Raw genomic sequence first — 15,620 nt, 5'->3', positions numbered from 1 at the left:
CGTGAAGATAATTGTAAAAGGCCTTATTTTGAATTGTCACTCTTAAAAGTTAATTATTTTAAATTGCCTAAAGTTGTCTTTTTTAAGCGCTTTTCCTTGAATTAACTGCTTACAAAGCCTTGAAATACAAATGAGTTTATTTCTTGCATCTTCTCAACACAAATGAGGATGTAAAGGCTTCATATAATGTTACACACAATGCATGCTATAAGATCTCCTATAGGTGAAGTTCACTAGTTTATTACATGGTTATGGTTTGGATTATGGAGTTACAGACACAACACATAAATGATAGGCAGTAATTAAGAAAGGTTACATTAAAAACTGTTTGGTAATTTGAAGCAGATTTAACAGTCTCAAACTTCTGTGTGTCTCAAATGTCCCTTGATTTTGTTTGTAAAGGAAGTGGATTCAAAAAGCTTGGTCAAGTGTACAAAAGAAATGTTGCTTTTCTGATTGAAATTTTATTCGATTGATCACTTTCACTTGTGTCCTCTGCAAAGGTAATCTTCCTGTTGACAAAACACACACACACACAAAAAAAAAGAGTTAATCTCAGAATTTCTCCAGTCCGTTCAACAACCCTAAAGTAACCAAGGCTGCGTTTACACTTGGCATTTACATGTGATCACCGTGATCCATCATAAGCCAATCAGGACACGGTGCGTTTACACCTGTCCACATCAAGTGGCTTCTGTATCTAAATAATAGATTGGATCTATTAATAATAAAATAAAATAAAAGATCGCTCCGGTGCAAAGTCGACCTGAAGTGGGTTTTCTTTTAAAAACAGTTTTCAGTCTGGGGACATTTTACAAATCTCGGAAAATTAGGAAGATGAAGAGCAAGTGCTAATAATATGGATGCCGTAATGGAAACGGTTCAGAGAAGCGTGTGGGTCCGAGACATTGCCAGCTGTGCTGAGAAAAATCTGTGGTGTTTACAGAAAATGAATGATTCTGCAACTTTCGGGTGCGAACTGCGAAGGCAAACATCTCAGTATACGTGACCCTGGATCACAAAACCAGTCTGGAGGCGCACGGGTATATCTGTACCCGTGTACTATACATTGTATGGGTCAAAATTATAGATTTTTCTTTTATGCCAAAAATCATTAGGATATTAAGTAAAGATCATGTTCCATGAAGATATTTTGTACATTTCCTACCGTAAATATATAAAACATGTATTTTTTTCAGATGATGTATAAACCTCAATTTCAAAAAATTGTCCCATGTGACTGGTTTTGGGGTCCGGGGTCACATTTATGGTGTATTTCACACTCGACTGTATCGCAAAACCACACAGCTCCGAAGAGAGGAGGGGGAATAGTGTGTGTGTGTGTGTGTGTGTGTGACGTCCACCTGTGAGTGCAGACACGGCGGCTGGATTGCGTTTACATTACCCTGAGATCCGATCACAATGCGTGTCCTCGACTCCCTCCGAACCTGGACACGCTGATCGCATCACATTCCCATCAGAAGCGCGTCTACACTTGTCTTTTCAATGTGTGTGTGGACAACATCCGGATACAGGGCGCATGTGAATGCCAAGTGTAAACGCAGCCTAAGTAATATTGGTAAACCTGCGCAGTTCTTACCCGACACTCGCCGATGAATGTTTGTTTCCCATCACTCTTCAGGAGCCTGTGGCCATGAAGCTTCACAAACCCTTCACACTAGAACCAGGAGACACAATGCAAAGAGTCACACGTGTGGTCATCGCACATCACTGCTGGTAATTGTGTCAGATTTTACACAGATTTTGTATTGTGTGTGTGATCATTACTTGAGGAATAGCATCAGGGTGAAGGTGGCAAATCTTCTGGAGCTGGATCTCCGTTGCGTTGTGACCCAGATGAAACCGGGAGAGGGCCGCCAGTATCTTACAGGAGTCACAGTCTGTGGACACTGGAGAGGACTTGCATCTTTCATATAAGGCATGATCTCAGTCATTTACAAACAGAAGATGATTCTTCAGTTCTGGGCTGAGAAACTAAAGGCAGTGGTGCTCAAACTTTCATGTCAGAATCAGATTATCTGAACATTAAGTACCACCTAGTCACATTTTATATATATATATATATATATATAAATAAACTTAGGTCAGGCTACTATTCGATGTGATGAGTGATCAACCCGTTCTTGAGAAATAACTATTTTATGAGGGGTTGGTTTTGATTTGTATGATGTGATTCATATTCAGATTGTTATGAAACCGTACGAATGGGATCTCATTTAATGATCCACCACAACAGCGCATTTGCGAGTGATTTGCCTCAAAAACAAAGATCCACTAGTGCGTAAATATCTATATAATTATATACAGGTTAAACTAAAAAAAATTATATGGTGCAAAAGTTCATTTATTTCAGTAATTCAACTTAAAGGGTGAAACTAATATATTATATAGACTCATTACATGCAAAGTGAGATATTTCAAGCCTTTATTTGTAATAATTTTGATGATTATGGCTTACAGCTTATGAAAACCCCAAATTCAAAATTAGAATATTGTGAAAAGTTTTCATAAGCTGTAAACCATAATCATCAAAATTATTACAAATAAAGGCTTGAAATATCTCACTTTGCATGTAATGAGTCTATATAATATATTAGTTTCACCTTTTAAGTTGAATTACTGAAATAAATTAATTTTTGCACCATATTCTAATTTTTTGAGTTTCACCTGTAGACTATTAAGTTGTTTCAGTTTGTTATGCCTAATAAATGACAATCAAAAGGTTAGTTTTAAGTTTTTGACAGATTCCTAAAATATTTGTCAACACATTGCCACAGTTTGAAAGCTACTATTCAATGTGATAAGACTGATGAACCCAATCTCATGAGATTATTTTACGAATTCTGTCACAATTCCTATTAATTTGTGTGATTTGTATTTGGTTCATAGACAGATTGTTACGAAAACGTAGGAATGGAATCAGAAATTCATGCGAAAGAGCGCACGCTCAAAAACAAAGGTCCACTAGGTAGTAAACAAAAATTTAAAAAGGAAATATAAAATTAGGATTGGGTTGTATTTTTTAAACTTTCAGTTTCTTACTGACTTCCAGTGAAACTATTCTATGTGAAAAGACTGGGATCATTGATCAACCCAATCTCACAAGCCACCAATTGACTCTTCGCAGGGAGCTTGATTGACAGGTGATCTGACCAATCATACTTCGCCATCCGCCATTTTGTCCGACAAAGCAGTCAGGAGAGTTAGTAGATTAACATGGGAGGATTTGAACTTGAGAAGCGGAGTGTACTGACGCCTTTCCGCGGATAAAACAACATTCCTTCTGATGTTCATTCATGTTTATTTGATGCTATAAATGAACTAGAAGGAAGAGATGATCGGTTCACGAGCAGCTTTAACTGATGCTCTACAGCGATCTGTCAGACACATTAAAGAGCCACAAAACGGTATTTATTGTTTAATTTTCTTTTAAAAAATGACCAAATGTGAAAGGTGAGACTTTGTTGAATATGTTTAATATCAATAGTAACCAAAAAGTAAGCTGGTCTGTCCTGTCTGTCAGTGTGTTGTCAGTGTCCTCTCTGCTCCGCGATGTATTTTTCACTGCGTGAGAACATGGTGTGTGTGAGAGTGGCGTAGCTTGACGGACAATGCGACAGTAACTAAGGGGGGCGGGTCTTTGCGAACGGTCAATTCTCCAAAACGTAAAACAGTTGTCACAAATTCCCGTGAGTTTGCACGGACGGCGTTCACACCAGTCGACTCACATGTCAGTGGTGTGTCCGGGAAGAGACACAGACCCAGCGCTGCACAGATGGCGTGTGGAGAGAGAGAGGACAACAGGAGAGTAATCAGCTGCTTTCCATACGTTTCTATGAAGGCGTCACACTTCTCCTTGTAATGCTCAGGCATATGATCACAGATTTTCTCCAGAAGTTTCTCTATAACGTCCTAAAACAAGACAGAACAAATGGAAGCGAGCGTTTAATATTCAGGTGCTAATTAAAATATGAACATTATTAAGTAAAAAAAAAAAAAAATCTTACTGCAGTTCTCTCTGTTGGCAACATGCTCTCAAGTGTCTTTATGAAGAACAGACAGAAGGTACAGACGGGATTGACACGAACCTAAGAAACAAACATGTGAGTCATGGCAATCATATGTTGAGTTATCCATAAAAGAGCTTTATTTAATGTGTTTTTATGAGTAGACTAGTAGCATAACCTCAAACCTTTTCTTTTCAAATTTAAAGATACTTGAATGTACAACTGATTTTGTTTCCCAATAAAACCAAAATAGTGCATAGCACTTTTCACAACAGCACTGTACAAAATAAATGTCATTATTTGTAAACACAACTTTTTACCTTTTGTCAAATCAACTTAGATAATTAATGTTCAGATAACATAATAGTTTGAGTTTCTATTGATAAAACCAATCTCCCTCAATTGTTTAATTTCAATTAACTCACATTTTTAAGGCAACCAGGTAACTTACTTTTTTAAGTTAAACCAACAATATTTTTTTACAGTGAGGCTACACAAAGCAGCTTTGCGAAATTCATAATATTAAAGTTTATAATACCTTAATGCCCTAAGTCCACATTGAGGACAACACGATAGGATAGTTTACAGTTTGTGATGATATAAATGATTAAAAGATTTGCTATATTGTAAATATCAATGTTGGGAAAGTTACTTTTAAAAGTAATGTGTAACAATATAGTGTTACTCCATAAAAAGTAACAGTTAATTTTTGTGGAAGGTAATGGATTTTTATGCTTTTTCCATGACTTTTCCTCACCTGGTGGAGGCTGGCCTGGTTTTTGTGTGAGCATGTTTTTAATGCAGTAACTAAAATACATCTTTATTGTCTTGGAAAAACACATTTAGAATAGTATTACTGTATATCCTAAGCACTTACTTTTCACAAAACTTATGGCCCTCAGAATATTTTTCTGTATAAATATCTGAATATTTGTTATGATTTTAATTATTATGGTTTACAGCGTATGAAAACCTTTTCACAATATTCTAATTTTGAATTTGGGGGTTTCATAAGCTGTAAGCCATAATCATCAAAATTATAACAAATAAAGGCTTGAAATATCTCACTTTGCATGTAATGAGTCTATATAATATATTAGTTTCACCTTTTAAGTTGAATTACTGAAATAAATGAACTTTTGCACCATATTCTAATTTTTCGAGTTTCACCTGTACTTTTATCTTTAGTCCCCAAGTGCGCAAGGATTAAAAACTCCCATTTGATGATGGATAAAATAAATAAAAAAACCCGTTGGAGAATTTGTTTTCCTGCTCAAATCAATCCAGACTAAAGCCATTGTCTTTATTACAGTCTTCATTGGAAAGCAAAGGTCTGAGTGATGAGTATTTCAAGTCTAAAACTGTGTAAACTTTGAGCTGTCTAACACGCACCTCTTGACTAGTTCCTCTTGAGGGTTTTGCATCGAGTAAACCATGTTCATTCAGGCCAACCACGAGCTCTGATGACGGTCTCTCAGACGGGACGCCACACAGTCCCAACATTGAGCACATGTCACCATTTTGATTCTGCGACAAGGGTTAAAAACATCTGGGTATTATTCATGGACAGAAGATATTTCTCATGTTGATATATTTTAAGTATTTCGTCAGTATTAAGTCAGATAAAGTCAAATTGTGATGACTGAGAAGTACTCACTGCAAATGCACTGAAATATTTGATGACCAAATGCACATATGTCCTCGCTCCATCCATACACAACGGGAGGACGCGGTGTTCAGAACAAAACTTGTCCAAAGCATTTTCAATAAGATGCTGTGAAGAGGGAACAATTTAAGATCAATATATAAACAACTCCAAATCATTCATAACAATGAGTTTGAAAAAAACATAGTTGAAGTTTCTATTCAAAAGAAACAGAAACTACATCCCTCAGCTGGCATGAGAAAGACTGAAAATAATACTGCTGGAAATTTCACTTCTCTGCAAGTATGACCACTGGGGCGTAAGCAGATTATATGAAAACATGAAGGAGATCATATTATATTGGTGTGAATTATTGCCATGAGATTGTGTTGAACAGAAGGCAGTTACCAGGTCTGGCATGAAGAAAATAAGCATTAAAACGATTACAGGTTTAAACATTGATTTACCGAAAGTGTTCCATTAAAAATGTTTCAGTATTTTAAACATCACACACACACACACACACACACACACGCACACACACACACACACACACACACACACACACACACACACACACACACACACACACACACACACACAATCACCTGAGTGTCTGGATTGGAGAGCATTTCCGTCAACAACTGTACGATCTTGTTGCAATCTCTGCACATGTTGTTCATCTAAAGGATGAGGACAGTTATATTCTGTGAGCATTTGATGTAATCTGCATAAAACCTTTAAACACAGTTCAGTTTGCTGTATTTCAGTGCTTTGTTTATTACTCTGCAAGAAAGAACGGTGCACATGTGTTACAGTTTCTAACACAAAACCACAAACTCTCACAACCTCTTTTCTAGGGTTGTACGGGTCAGAAAACGAAACTATCTTTAATAGAAAGAAGGAAGTGTACAAATTTCCATATTCTCAAATCTTGTTTTAAGGATCACAGTCAGATTTTATATATTGATATGATCTTTCATTATTTGAAGGGTAGCAATTTCCTGTAACCTTATACAGATTATACAGTGACAAAATAGAACCTTTATTGAAACAAACAAACAAACAAACAAACAAACAAGCAAGCCCAGCCCTGGTGAGGAAAAGTAACAATATTTAAAGTAACATTACTTTCAATAAAAAGTAACTAAGTAACGCAATATTGTGATATTACTTTCAATAAAAGTAACTAAGTAACGCAATATTGTGACAAATTACTTTTAAAAGTAACTTTCCCTAACACGGCTTGAGACAGTGCAAGACCTTCATTGCAATAGCAAAAAGAAAAGCAACTTGTTGGTGATATATGGACAAAAACCAAACATATTTAAACATACAGTTGGAGAATTAAATGAGACCTTTGATAAATCTAGAAAAAATAGTATGTCAATTCAGTTGATTAATTATGTATACGCCCTAGTCTAGTTCCTGTCCACAAGTTTCATTTCCAGCCAAATGGAAGAAATATAAAGCGAGGGTAACACTTTACAATAAGGTTAATTAGTTAACATTAGTTAACTGCATTAGTTGACATTAACTAATAATGAACTGCACTTATAAAGCATTTATTAATATTTGTTAATGTTAATTAAAACATTTACTAATACTTTATTAAAATCTTGTTAACATGAGTTAATGCACTGTGAACTAACATGAACAAACAATGAACAGCTGTATTTCTATTAACTAACATTAACAAAGATGAATAAATACTGTAACAAATGTATTGCTCATTGTTAGTTCATGTTAGTTAATACATTAACTAATGTTTAATAAATGAACCTTATTGTAAAGTGTTACCAAAGCGAGTAATCTCTTCATTACTGCATCTCCGCTAGCAGTGTTTGACCCGAGAGAAAAACTGGTCTTCAGAAGTTCACGCTAATGCCTGCGATAGTGACTTGTGCGGCAATACTGAGAATTCAATGAGTTCTTGCATTGTTAAAGGGATAGTTCACACAAAGATGAATTTACTCAAGTGTTAGACCCCATTGACTTCCATAGCATTACCCCCCCCCCCCCCCCCCCCCCCCATATATGCAAGTCAATTGGGCCCATCGACTGCTTGGTTACCCATTATTCTCCAAAACTCCTTCTTTTGTGTTCATACAGGTTTGGATCAAATTGTGAGTAAATGATGACAGAATTTGTATTTTTTGGGGGAACTATCCCTTTAAAAGCATCTGTGTTTCCCTTCTGAAAAATTATATAACCGATGGTAGACAAGGTGTATGCAGGCATGTCAGTAGTTTATGAAATAAATTAAAAGGTGGGCTATGTAATGGGATAGTAGCATACTCAGTTTATGAACAGTGTAAAATTGATCCACATAGAACATTTATTATTCATCTGCATTGCTGCGACTGTAAATGCAAGTCATTTTGCAGCATTGGTCACTCGCGAGTCACGACTCACCGTGGAAAGGCTGGATGTTTGTGGTTCTGTGGACCGAAGGTCTACATTTCTTGCCCGTCCTATAGAGAAACCAGAGCATGTCAAATATTTCTAGCTGATGTGGAACTGACTACCAGGAAATCGACTGCAAGCTTTGAAAAATAAAAGAGCTCATTTTAATTCAACTATCTTGTTGTAACTTTTAACATAGTAAAATTACCATACTAAAGGTTATTTTCAAGAAAAAAACAACATATCAATCTTTAGTTAATATAAAGTCTCTCACCTGAAGACAGGGTAGAAGTGAAGAGAAAGAAAGTGAGGAAGGCGAACTGCATGATGTCTCAGGATCGAGAAGTGTTTCATAAACCTGAGTCTGTCTGTGTTCAACTGGTTAACCCAAACGTTTTATTGCATTTTGATGAGGAAGTAGTTTAACCACCAGATCGTGACAGTCTGATTCGCTAAAAGTAGCACATGAACAGCAATGAAGTGTGCGACTGTGAGAGGCTTTTAATGTAACATGCATTAATATGTGTCATGAAATTAAATTGAATTTAAAGCCATTTGAAGACATTTTTCCAAAGCTTCAAATGACCCTTAATGTTTTTTTTGTGAATGTTTTAGGCTATATGTTGTAAAAAAGATTATTTATGTCATATTTATAAGCCCTATATATCCTTTCAAACACTTACCAAACATAGGCTACACACATGGGCTGATGGATAAATCAAATCTAAAACACCCTATTATTTTCATATCCTCCTCAGACACTGAATTTTTTGTATTTTTTCATGCCATGATCCTTGTTCAATGAAAAAAGAACTGTAAAGGAAGAAATAATTGACAACATTTTCATAATATGATTTAATATTTCATAGGAATATTGACATTCATAATGCCTGATAAACATGATTGAAGTCCTGGTGTCTCTATGACACGAATGCACTGTTTTGTAACAGAAAGTCATATTTTGATTAGAAAAAACCCATAACATTTTCCTGAGATGCTGATTTATGACAAACAATTGTAAAATTAGTCAAATTGAAATGATAATATCAAAATATATTTCCATAAGAAATGTGCACTAAATGAATGTCAGTCAGAAGTTGTCATTGTAAAACCTTTAAAGATTTGGTATCTCTGAAATGCCCTAAATGTGCTCTTTACAGGACATCCAGAGACTGTGACGTTTGATGTCAGAGAAATTCACTAAAATAGGCTATAATACAAAATATAGACAAAAGTCTATTCCTGGGTCCCAGGAACAAATACCTGACTAACCATCGCATGTGTAGCCGCCTATAAATAAATAAATACCAAATTTACTGTAAAATCATATTGCAATTGCCTTAAAATAAGCATTCGTAATTTAATGTTGCGTGCTGCATTCATATTAAAACAAATGTGGAATAAACAGGGTGCTTTACCTTTGGGTGGCCCGGAATCAAAGGATGTCGCGTGCACGTTCGAGCGCGAGACTCTCACGCCTCGCGCATTTAGAGCCTGCACAGTTTCCAGAAGCAGTGAACTTGACAGCTCTGCTCTCCTCTGATGTGCCTCATGGATCACAGGGATTCCTGGACACTACAGGATGACAGGGGTCATCAGGGGCCAGCTGTGCGCTTTAAAAGCGCTGTCCGAAGCCTGGACACCCCGATCACTCGGACCACAGGCGCGCAGAGAAAGAGTCGCGGTTGAAAACTTCATTGATTCGCAATGCCGATCTTACTGTTCGCCACTTTGGTGGTTTCTCTGGGACACGTTGACTGCGTTCAGATCGATAGTCAAGGCGCGCTCGCGAGAGGACATCACAAAGCGTTCGCAGGTTCATACTCGGACTTCAGTCTCCAGATGTCCCCGAGGTACCCGCTGTACATGATGCAGTTATACAGAGACTTCAGCGGGAACATGAGCACTTCTCCAGCCAGTGTCCACAACACCTCTCTCCAGGCGGACTTCATCCTCAGCCTGATTGCTCAAGGTAAAACATGCACTTGCTTTTACTTTCTTTACTTATTTGGATGTCAAATTAAATCAAATCAGGTGCACTCTTTCTTCTTCTTCTTCTTCTTCTTCTTCTTCTTCTTCTTCTTCTTCTTCTTCTTCTTCTTCTTCTTCTTCTTCTTCTTCTTCTTCTTCTTTTTACAGTACGTGCACTTACAGTGTACTGGTAATATAAGGTAATACACTGGTTAAGGTTTAGGGTAGGTTCAGTGTTAGTATAGTTATTTTAATTAGCCTTCTATAACAATATGCACATGGGGAACAGGACTGTAAAATAAAGGGTTACACTTTATTTGGTAACACTTTATTATACAGTGTCCCTGTTACATGCTTACCATAGTAACAACAGTAAATTATGCAAATTTACATGCAACTAACCCCTCAACCAAATCCTAATCCTACCCTAACCCAATAGTAAGTACATGTTAATATTACTCAGTACTTAAATATATAATTACACTGTAACAATGACACCTTAAAATAAAGTGTAACCGGATTGGGGTTTGGTTTAAGGTTAGTTGCATGCATGCATTATGCATAATTTATAGTTATTACTACAGTAACTACATGTAACATGTGTAACAATTTCCAAGAGTACCATGGTCCAACATTACACATGCATGCCACATGGATTGTGGTACCATTTTGGTAAAGTGGTAACACTTTTTTTTAAGTGCCATGCAATAATCATTCACCATCAGGACCAGTTTATATCAAAGTAGATGGCACTTTATTTTATAGTACATTTGTAAGTGTATATATGCTGTGTATAATAATAATAAATGTGTATAATAAAAGTGCTGGGTATAATAAAAGGTCACTAAATGAGTTAAGGTTAAGTTGAGGGGTAGATTCTGGATTAATAACGAATTAAATACCCAGTTATTGTACTATTAATAAAAAGTAGGCTTGAAGCTACATAAATGCTTTTTTAAAAAAATGCTTTTTTAATTAAATGCTTTATTTTTATTATAATTTTTTTGCAATTTGGTAACAATTTGACTACTTAGCATGATATCTTTTTCGTGTTAACAACACGATGATAAAGTCTCGATGGATGTATATTCAATGCGTTTCAAAGAAGAGTAGCCTGAAGTCCCGCATCTGGGGAACTTGTGGACTCATTATCTGCTATCTGGCCCTCAGCTTTTACAACTCAGTAGTGTCACAATGCTTATTCGACTTTAAAGAGCTGGCTGTTTTATGTACACGGGTGTGTGTATTAGCTCTTCAGACGTCTGTTAGCGCGAGGTTCAATACACATCTCCTGTCAAGCGCGCCTCCATCCTGACAGCGGTGACATTTGGCTCTGACAGGACCTGAGGGAATCACGAAACCTGTTGAAAACAATACACCCACTTCATTATACACAATTTAAATGATATTTTTTTATATAATCACGGAAAATAATGCGAAGCGTAAAAGTAAGAATTATGAATTACGTTGTTGAGAAATATAGGCTAATGTGCGTGGTTATTTAGACATTCTACATTTAGGCTTCGTTTGCTTATAATTTATCATTTATAGCCTACATAATATAATAATATTTTTTTTTTTTTTTTTTACATTTTACCTCACCCTGACTTTAGGGCGCGTTCACGAATGACGCGCGTTCTTGTAGTTGCGTCGCGTTCCGATCTATTTCAGTGTTAAACCAAATTTTCCACATTTTATAAATGACTTTACATTATATGTACATCTTTTGGAACAAACTAAAAACAAAAAAGCAATGAAAACATGTAATGCTTTGAAAACACTGGATTTTATGTAAAAAAAAAAAATCTATTTTTTCAGTTAATGTAATATTGTGAATATGTGATACCTCTTGTTCTTGTGGCATTGAATAAAAAAATAAGAAAAAATCTATTTCAGTGTTACAACTTATTAGAAACTGAGTCGCTGCAAGAATCCTTAATGCTTGTTATGAACACCAAAATGAAACAATTTAAGGAGAAACTCTTAACCATATAATGGCCATACAACACAACCACAAATATTATGGATCTTCAATTTGTTATTGGGAAAAGGGAAGATAATTTGGTAACACTTTATTTCGATGGTCCACTTTAGACATTCTATTAACAACTACATGTCAACTAACTGTCATTAGAGTAGTAGACTTTCTGCTTAATATCTGCTAACTCTTTATTTTGATGCTCCTCAACAGACATTATAGTAACTACGTCAACTTATAACCTGAACCCTAACAACTAACCCTAACCTAACAGTCTAGCCTGTACTCGAATGAGACTAGTTGACATGTAGCTGCAAAGGTAGCAGTTATTTCTAAAGTGGACCATCAAAATAGTGTAACCGAGACGCCTAATTCTTTATCATTTAATATTAATATTGTATTCTTGACTTAAAATTGACATACTATAGCTTATTAATCGTCTGTTTCAATCTGTTTGTAACTTTCTGTATTGTGTATTAACTGTGTGTTTGCATTAGTTTATTTTCTATTCATTGCAAATTGCAAGAGGTGACACAAACATTTTCTTTATTTTCCAGACTGTCACCAATCTGGTGAGCGATGGAGCGTCACTTTTGACATGTCTTCCCTCTCAGCGAGTGACGACATTCAACTTTCGGAGCTCCGCATCCGTCTCCCAGCGTTTTCTGCATCCAGACGCGTCACGGTGGACATCTTCCACTCGCGCAAACGGGACTGTGAGTCCGACTCAGTGTTCTGTCGCATTAAGAGACTTTTTCTGGGCAGCATCAAGTCGGTGCCCGGCTCTCCAGCATCCGCCTGGAGGGTGTTCAACGTCACAGATCTGCTCGAACACTGGCTGGGTCAGGGAGCCGGGACTCCCGAGAACATCCCGACGCCAGAGGATGGAAGCGGCGGAGACTTAACAGAGCCGGCTACAAAGAGTGAGGACACTGGAAGCGGGGACGGCTTAATTGAACCGGTTACAAAGAGTTGGCGACGAAGAATCCAGCATCCCACAGCAGAACGAGTTATGATTGTAGTTTTCTACAAAAACCAGTTCTCCCACAGTGGCCGACGGGCCTCCAGCTTGATGAACACAGTTGCTCACTCCAAACATGTCGTCCTGAGCCGGGCTCCAGACGCAGCTCAAGGCCGTCGGCACAAGAGGAACCGGCTCGAGAGGATGCGCATTCATGCGGACGACAGGAACGCCACGGGGACAGAGCAACCTCGAGATCTCTGCCGGAGAGTGGACATGTGGGTGGACTTTGATCAGATTGGATGGGATGAGTGGATCGTGCACCCGAAGCGTTATAACGCGTACCGATGCGAAGGCCAATGTCCAAGTCCACTGGATGAGTCTTTCAACCCAACAAACCACGCTTATATGCAGGTGAGAGACTGACCAGTGGTCAATGTCAGTGTCATTTAAACACAAAATCAGATTCAGAAAAAAAGAAATACATTTAGCAAAAGTAGCCTAAGTTTTCTGAAATGCAAAAAAAAAAAAGTAATTAGTAAAATCACTAACTTATTCATCATATTTGTTGTAATGCCTGTAATTTTATGCTGATTTTAATAAAAGCATGCTTACAGGATGATTTTTTATGTACTTTTGCTCTCTCTCTCTCTCTCTCTCCAGAGCTTGCTGAAGCTTTTCCACCCGGAGCGCGTGAGCTGCCCGTCCTGTGTGCCCGCGCGCCTCAGCTCGCTCTCCATGCTGTACTACGAGGGAGACGGTGTGGTCATGCGGCATCACGAGGACATGATCGTGGAGGAGTGCGGCTGTCAGTGACGACTGGAGCTGGTCCTGCACTTTCAGCGGTTAACGCTTCACATGTAAAATACTCATAATATATACACTCTTACAAAAAAGCTTCCATAGGATCTATAAGGGGTTCACATCATTGGATCATTACATGGATGTATTTTCAATTAATTCATTTTATTTTAATACATTTAAAAAAAATAGCTCGTAAACATACTTTATAACTAAAAAAATTAAATAACCTGTTAAACATGAAAGAATGCAAAAGGTCGACATTTCTCGAAAAATTTGAATATCATGCAAAAGATGAAAAAAGAAATGTATTTCAGTAATTCAACTTAAAAGATTAAACTAATATATTATATAGACTCATCGCATGCAAAGTGAGATATTTCAAACCTTTATTTGTTATAATTTTGATGATTATGGCTTACAGCTTATGAAAACCCCAAATTCAAAATTTGAATATTGTGAAAAGGTGTTCATAAGCTGTAAGCCATAATCATCAAAATTATAACAAATAAAGGCTTGAAATATCTCACTTTGCATGTAATGAGTCTATATAATATATTAGTTTCACCTTTTAAGTTGAATTACTGAAATAAATGAACTTTTGCACGATATTCTAATTTTGAGAAATATGAACCCCAATGAAACTTTTTCCTTAGAGTGAACAAAAACATTCCATAATTCTGTTCTTGAACTAAAGCACATGTTTTTTTGGAGAATTTCAAACGAGAACCGCTGAAATGCTGTCAAAATTACGGAAATATTTAATATTTAAAAGAAACTTGTAAATATTTAGATTTTTTTTTTAAACGAGTGTATATTTTTACTTCATGTACATATGGGTGTATTACGTTTCAGAAAAATGTGATGTGAAATGTGTTTGTGTTTTTTTACCATCTTATCAGCAGGCTTGATAAAGTTTTATAGAAATGATACACACATTGTCTGGGTCCGTTTGTCTAATGGAAGCTCACCCGCTAGGGCCGGACGGGGGCTGGGGGAATAAGTGCACTAGGTGTTGAGAAGCAACAGTATTTGAAGCACGGGTGGTGTGTGTAGAGGTGTCTGGATCATCACACTGTGTGTAGAGGTCATCATGAGAGTTGGGTGGTCTGAAAACTTGCTGAACAATAAAGCTGCCATTCTGTTAACATGCTTATTACTGTCAAATGGCTTCACTTAAAAGGGCTTCAGGATTTTATATATATATTTAATCACAACCAAGGGAAGTCAAGCATTTGGGATTACATTATACTATTTTAATATGCGTTGTGAGGTTTCATTGTTTTTTATCCTCAAATCAATAGGTTTTAATGTGCAAGAAATCAAGGGCACAATAACGATTTAAAGTAAAACAAAAACAATCTGATTTCAATTCACATATTAAACATACAATAACTACAGATACCTAGAAATTATAAAAAAAAAATATATAAAAAATGGAAAAAAATTTTTTTTTGCCAAAATGTTGCTAGTGTTGCACCTTAGTGGTCAGAAAAATCTCATTAAGCTTTTAGCCAAGGTTAATAGTCTAGTTTTCTTCATTTAAAGCAATACCTATTGTACAAGAAGACTTTAAGTAAAAAAAAAAAAAAAAAAAAAAGGATGATCACACAACGCCAGTTTTTATTTCTTTATTAATTCTGTAAATGTATCTTCAGCTGGTGTACAGGGTTGAATATTTCTATATATTTATATAGACATTTAAAACCTTGTCTGATTCAAAGACCTATAGTAGCAATAAAAATAAATACATAAATAAAATGACCGAAGCACAAGGCTTCTATATCCCCACAGGCAACCCCCTGAAGTCTTGTTTGCTAAGATGCTATA

General features: G+C 36.5%; 2 protein-coding genes across 2 annotated transcripts; one reads left to right on the top strand and one right to left on the bottom strand.

The window, feature by feature from the left end:
• Nucleotides 1–119: 119 nt before the first annotated feature.
• sftpbb (surfactant protein Bb) lies at nucleotides 120–10,219 on the bottom strand. Its single transcript, XM_079606932.1, has 12 exons — nucleotides 9,498–10,219; nucleotides 8,763–8,892; nucleotides 8,354–8,531; nucleotides 8,089–8,147; nucleotides 6,282–6,356; nucleotides 5,686–5,802; nucleotides 5,421–5,555; nucleotides 4,029–4,109; nucleotides 3,750–3,933; nucleotides 1,789–1,910; nucleotides 1,601–1,678; nucleotides 120–512 (listed from the first exon to the last, which is right to left on the bottom strand). Exons 3-12 carry the CDS (start codon nucleotides 8,403–8,405, stop codon nucleotides 483–485), a joined length of 933 nt encoding a protein of 310 aa, XP_079463058.1. The 5' UTR covers nucleotides 8,406–8,531; nucleotides 8,763–8,892; nucleotides 9,498–10,219; the 3' UTR covers nucleotides 120–482.
• On the top strand, nucleotides 9,787–13,944 carry spaw (southpaw; the record flags this gene model as incomplete). The annotated part of the gene is made up of 3 exons (XM_079606931.1): nucleotides 9,787–10,051; nucleotides 12,586–13,403; nucleotides 13,653–13,944. The coding sequence occupies 3 exons, from the start codon at nucleotides 9,787–9,789 to the stop codon at nucleotides 13,803–13,805; spliced, it is 1,236 nt and encodes a 411-aa protein (XP_079463057.1). The 3' UTR covers nucleotides 13,806–13,944.
• Between the last annotated feature and the right edge of the window lie 1,676 nt (nucleotides 13,945–15,620).

The sequence above is a fragment of the Phoxinus phoxinus genome (assembly GCF_949152265.1).
Source record: "Phoxinus phoxinus genome assembly, chromosome: 3".
NCBI lineage: Eukaryota > Metazoa > Chordata > Actinopteri > Cypriniformes > Leuciscidae > Phoxinus > Phoxinus phoxinus.
Note: the sequence above shows the minus strand (reverse complement) of the source record. Positions and strands in the feature narration are given on the sequence as shown.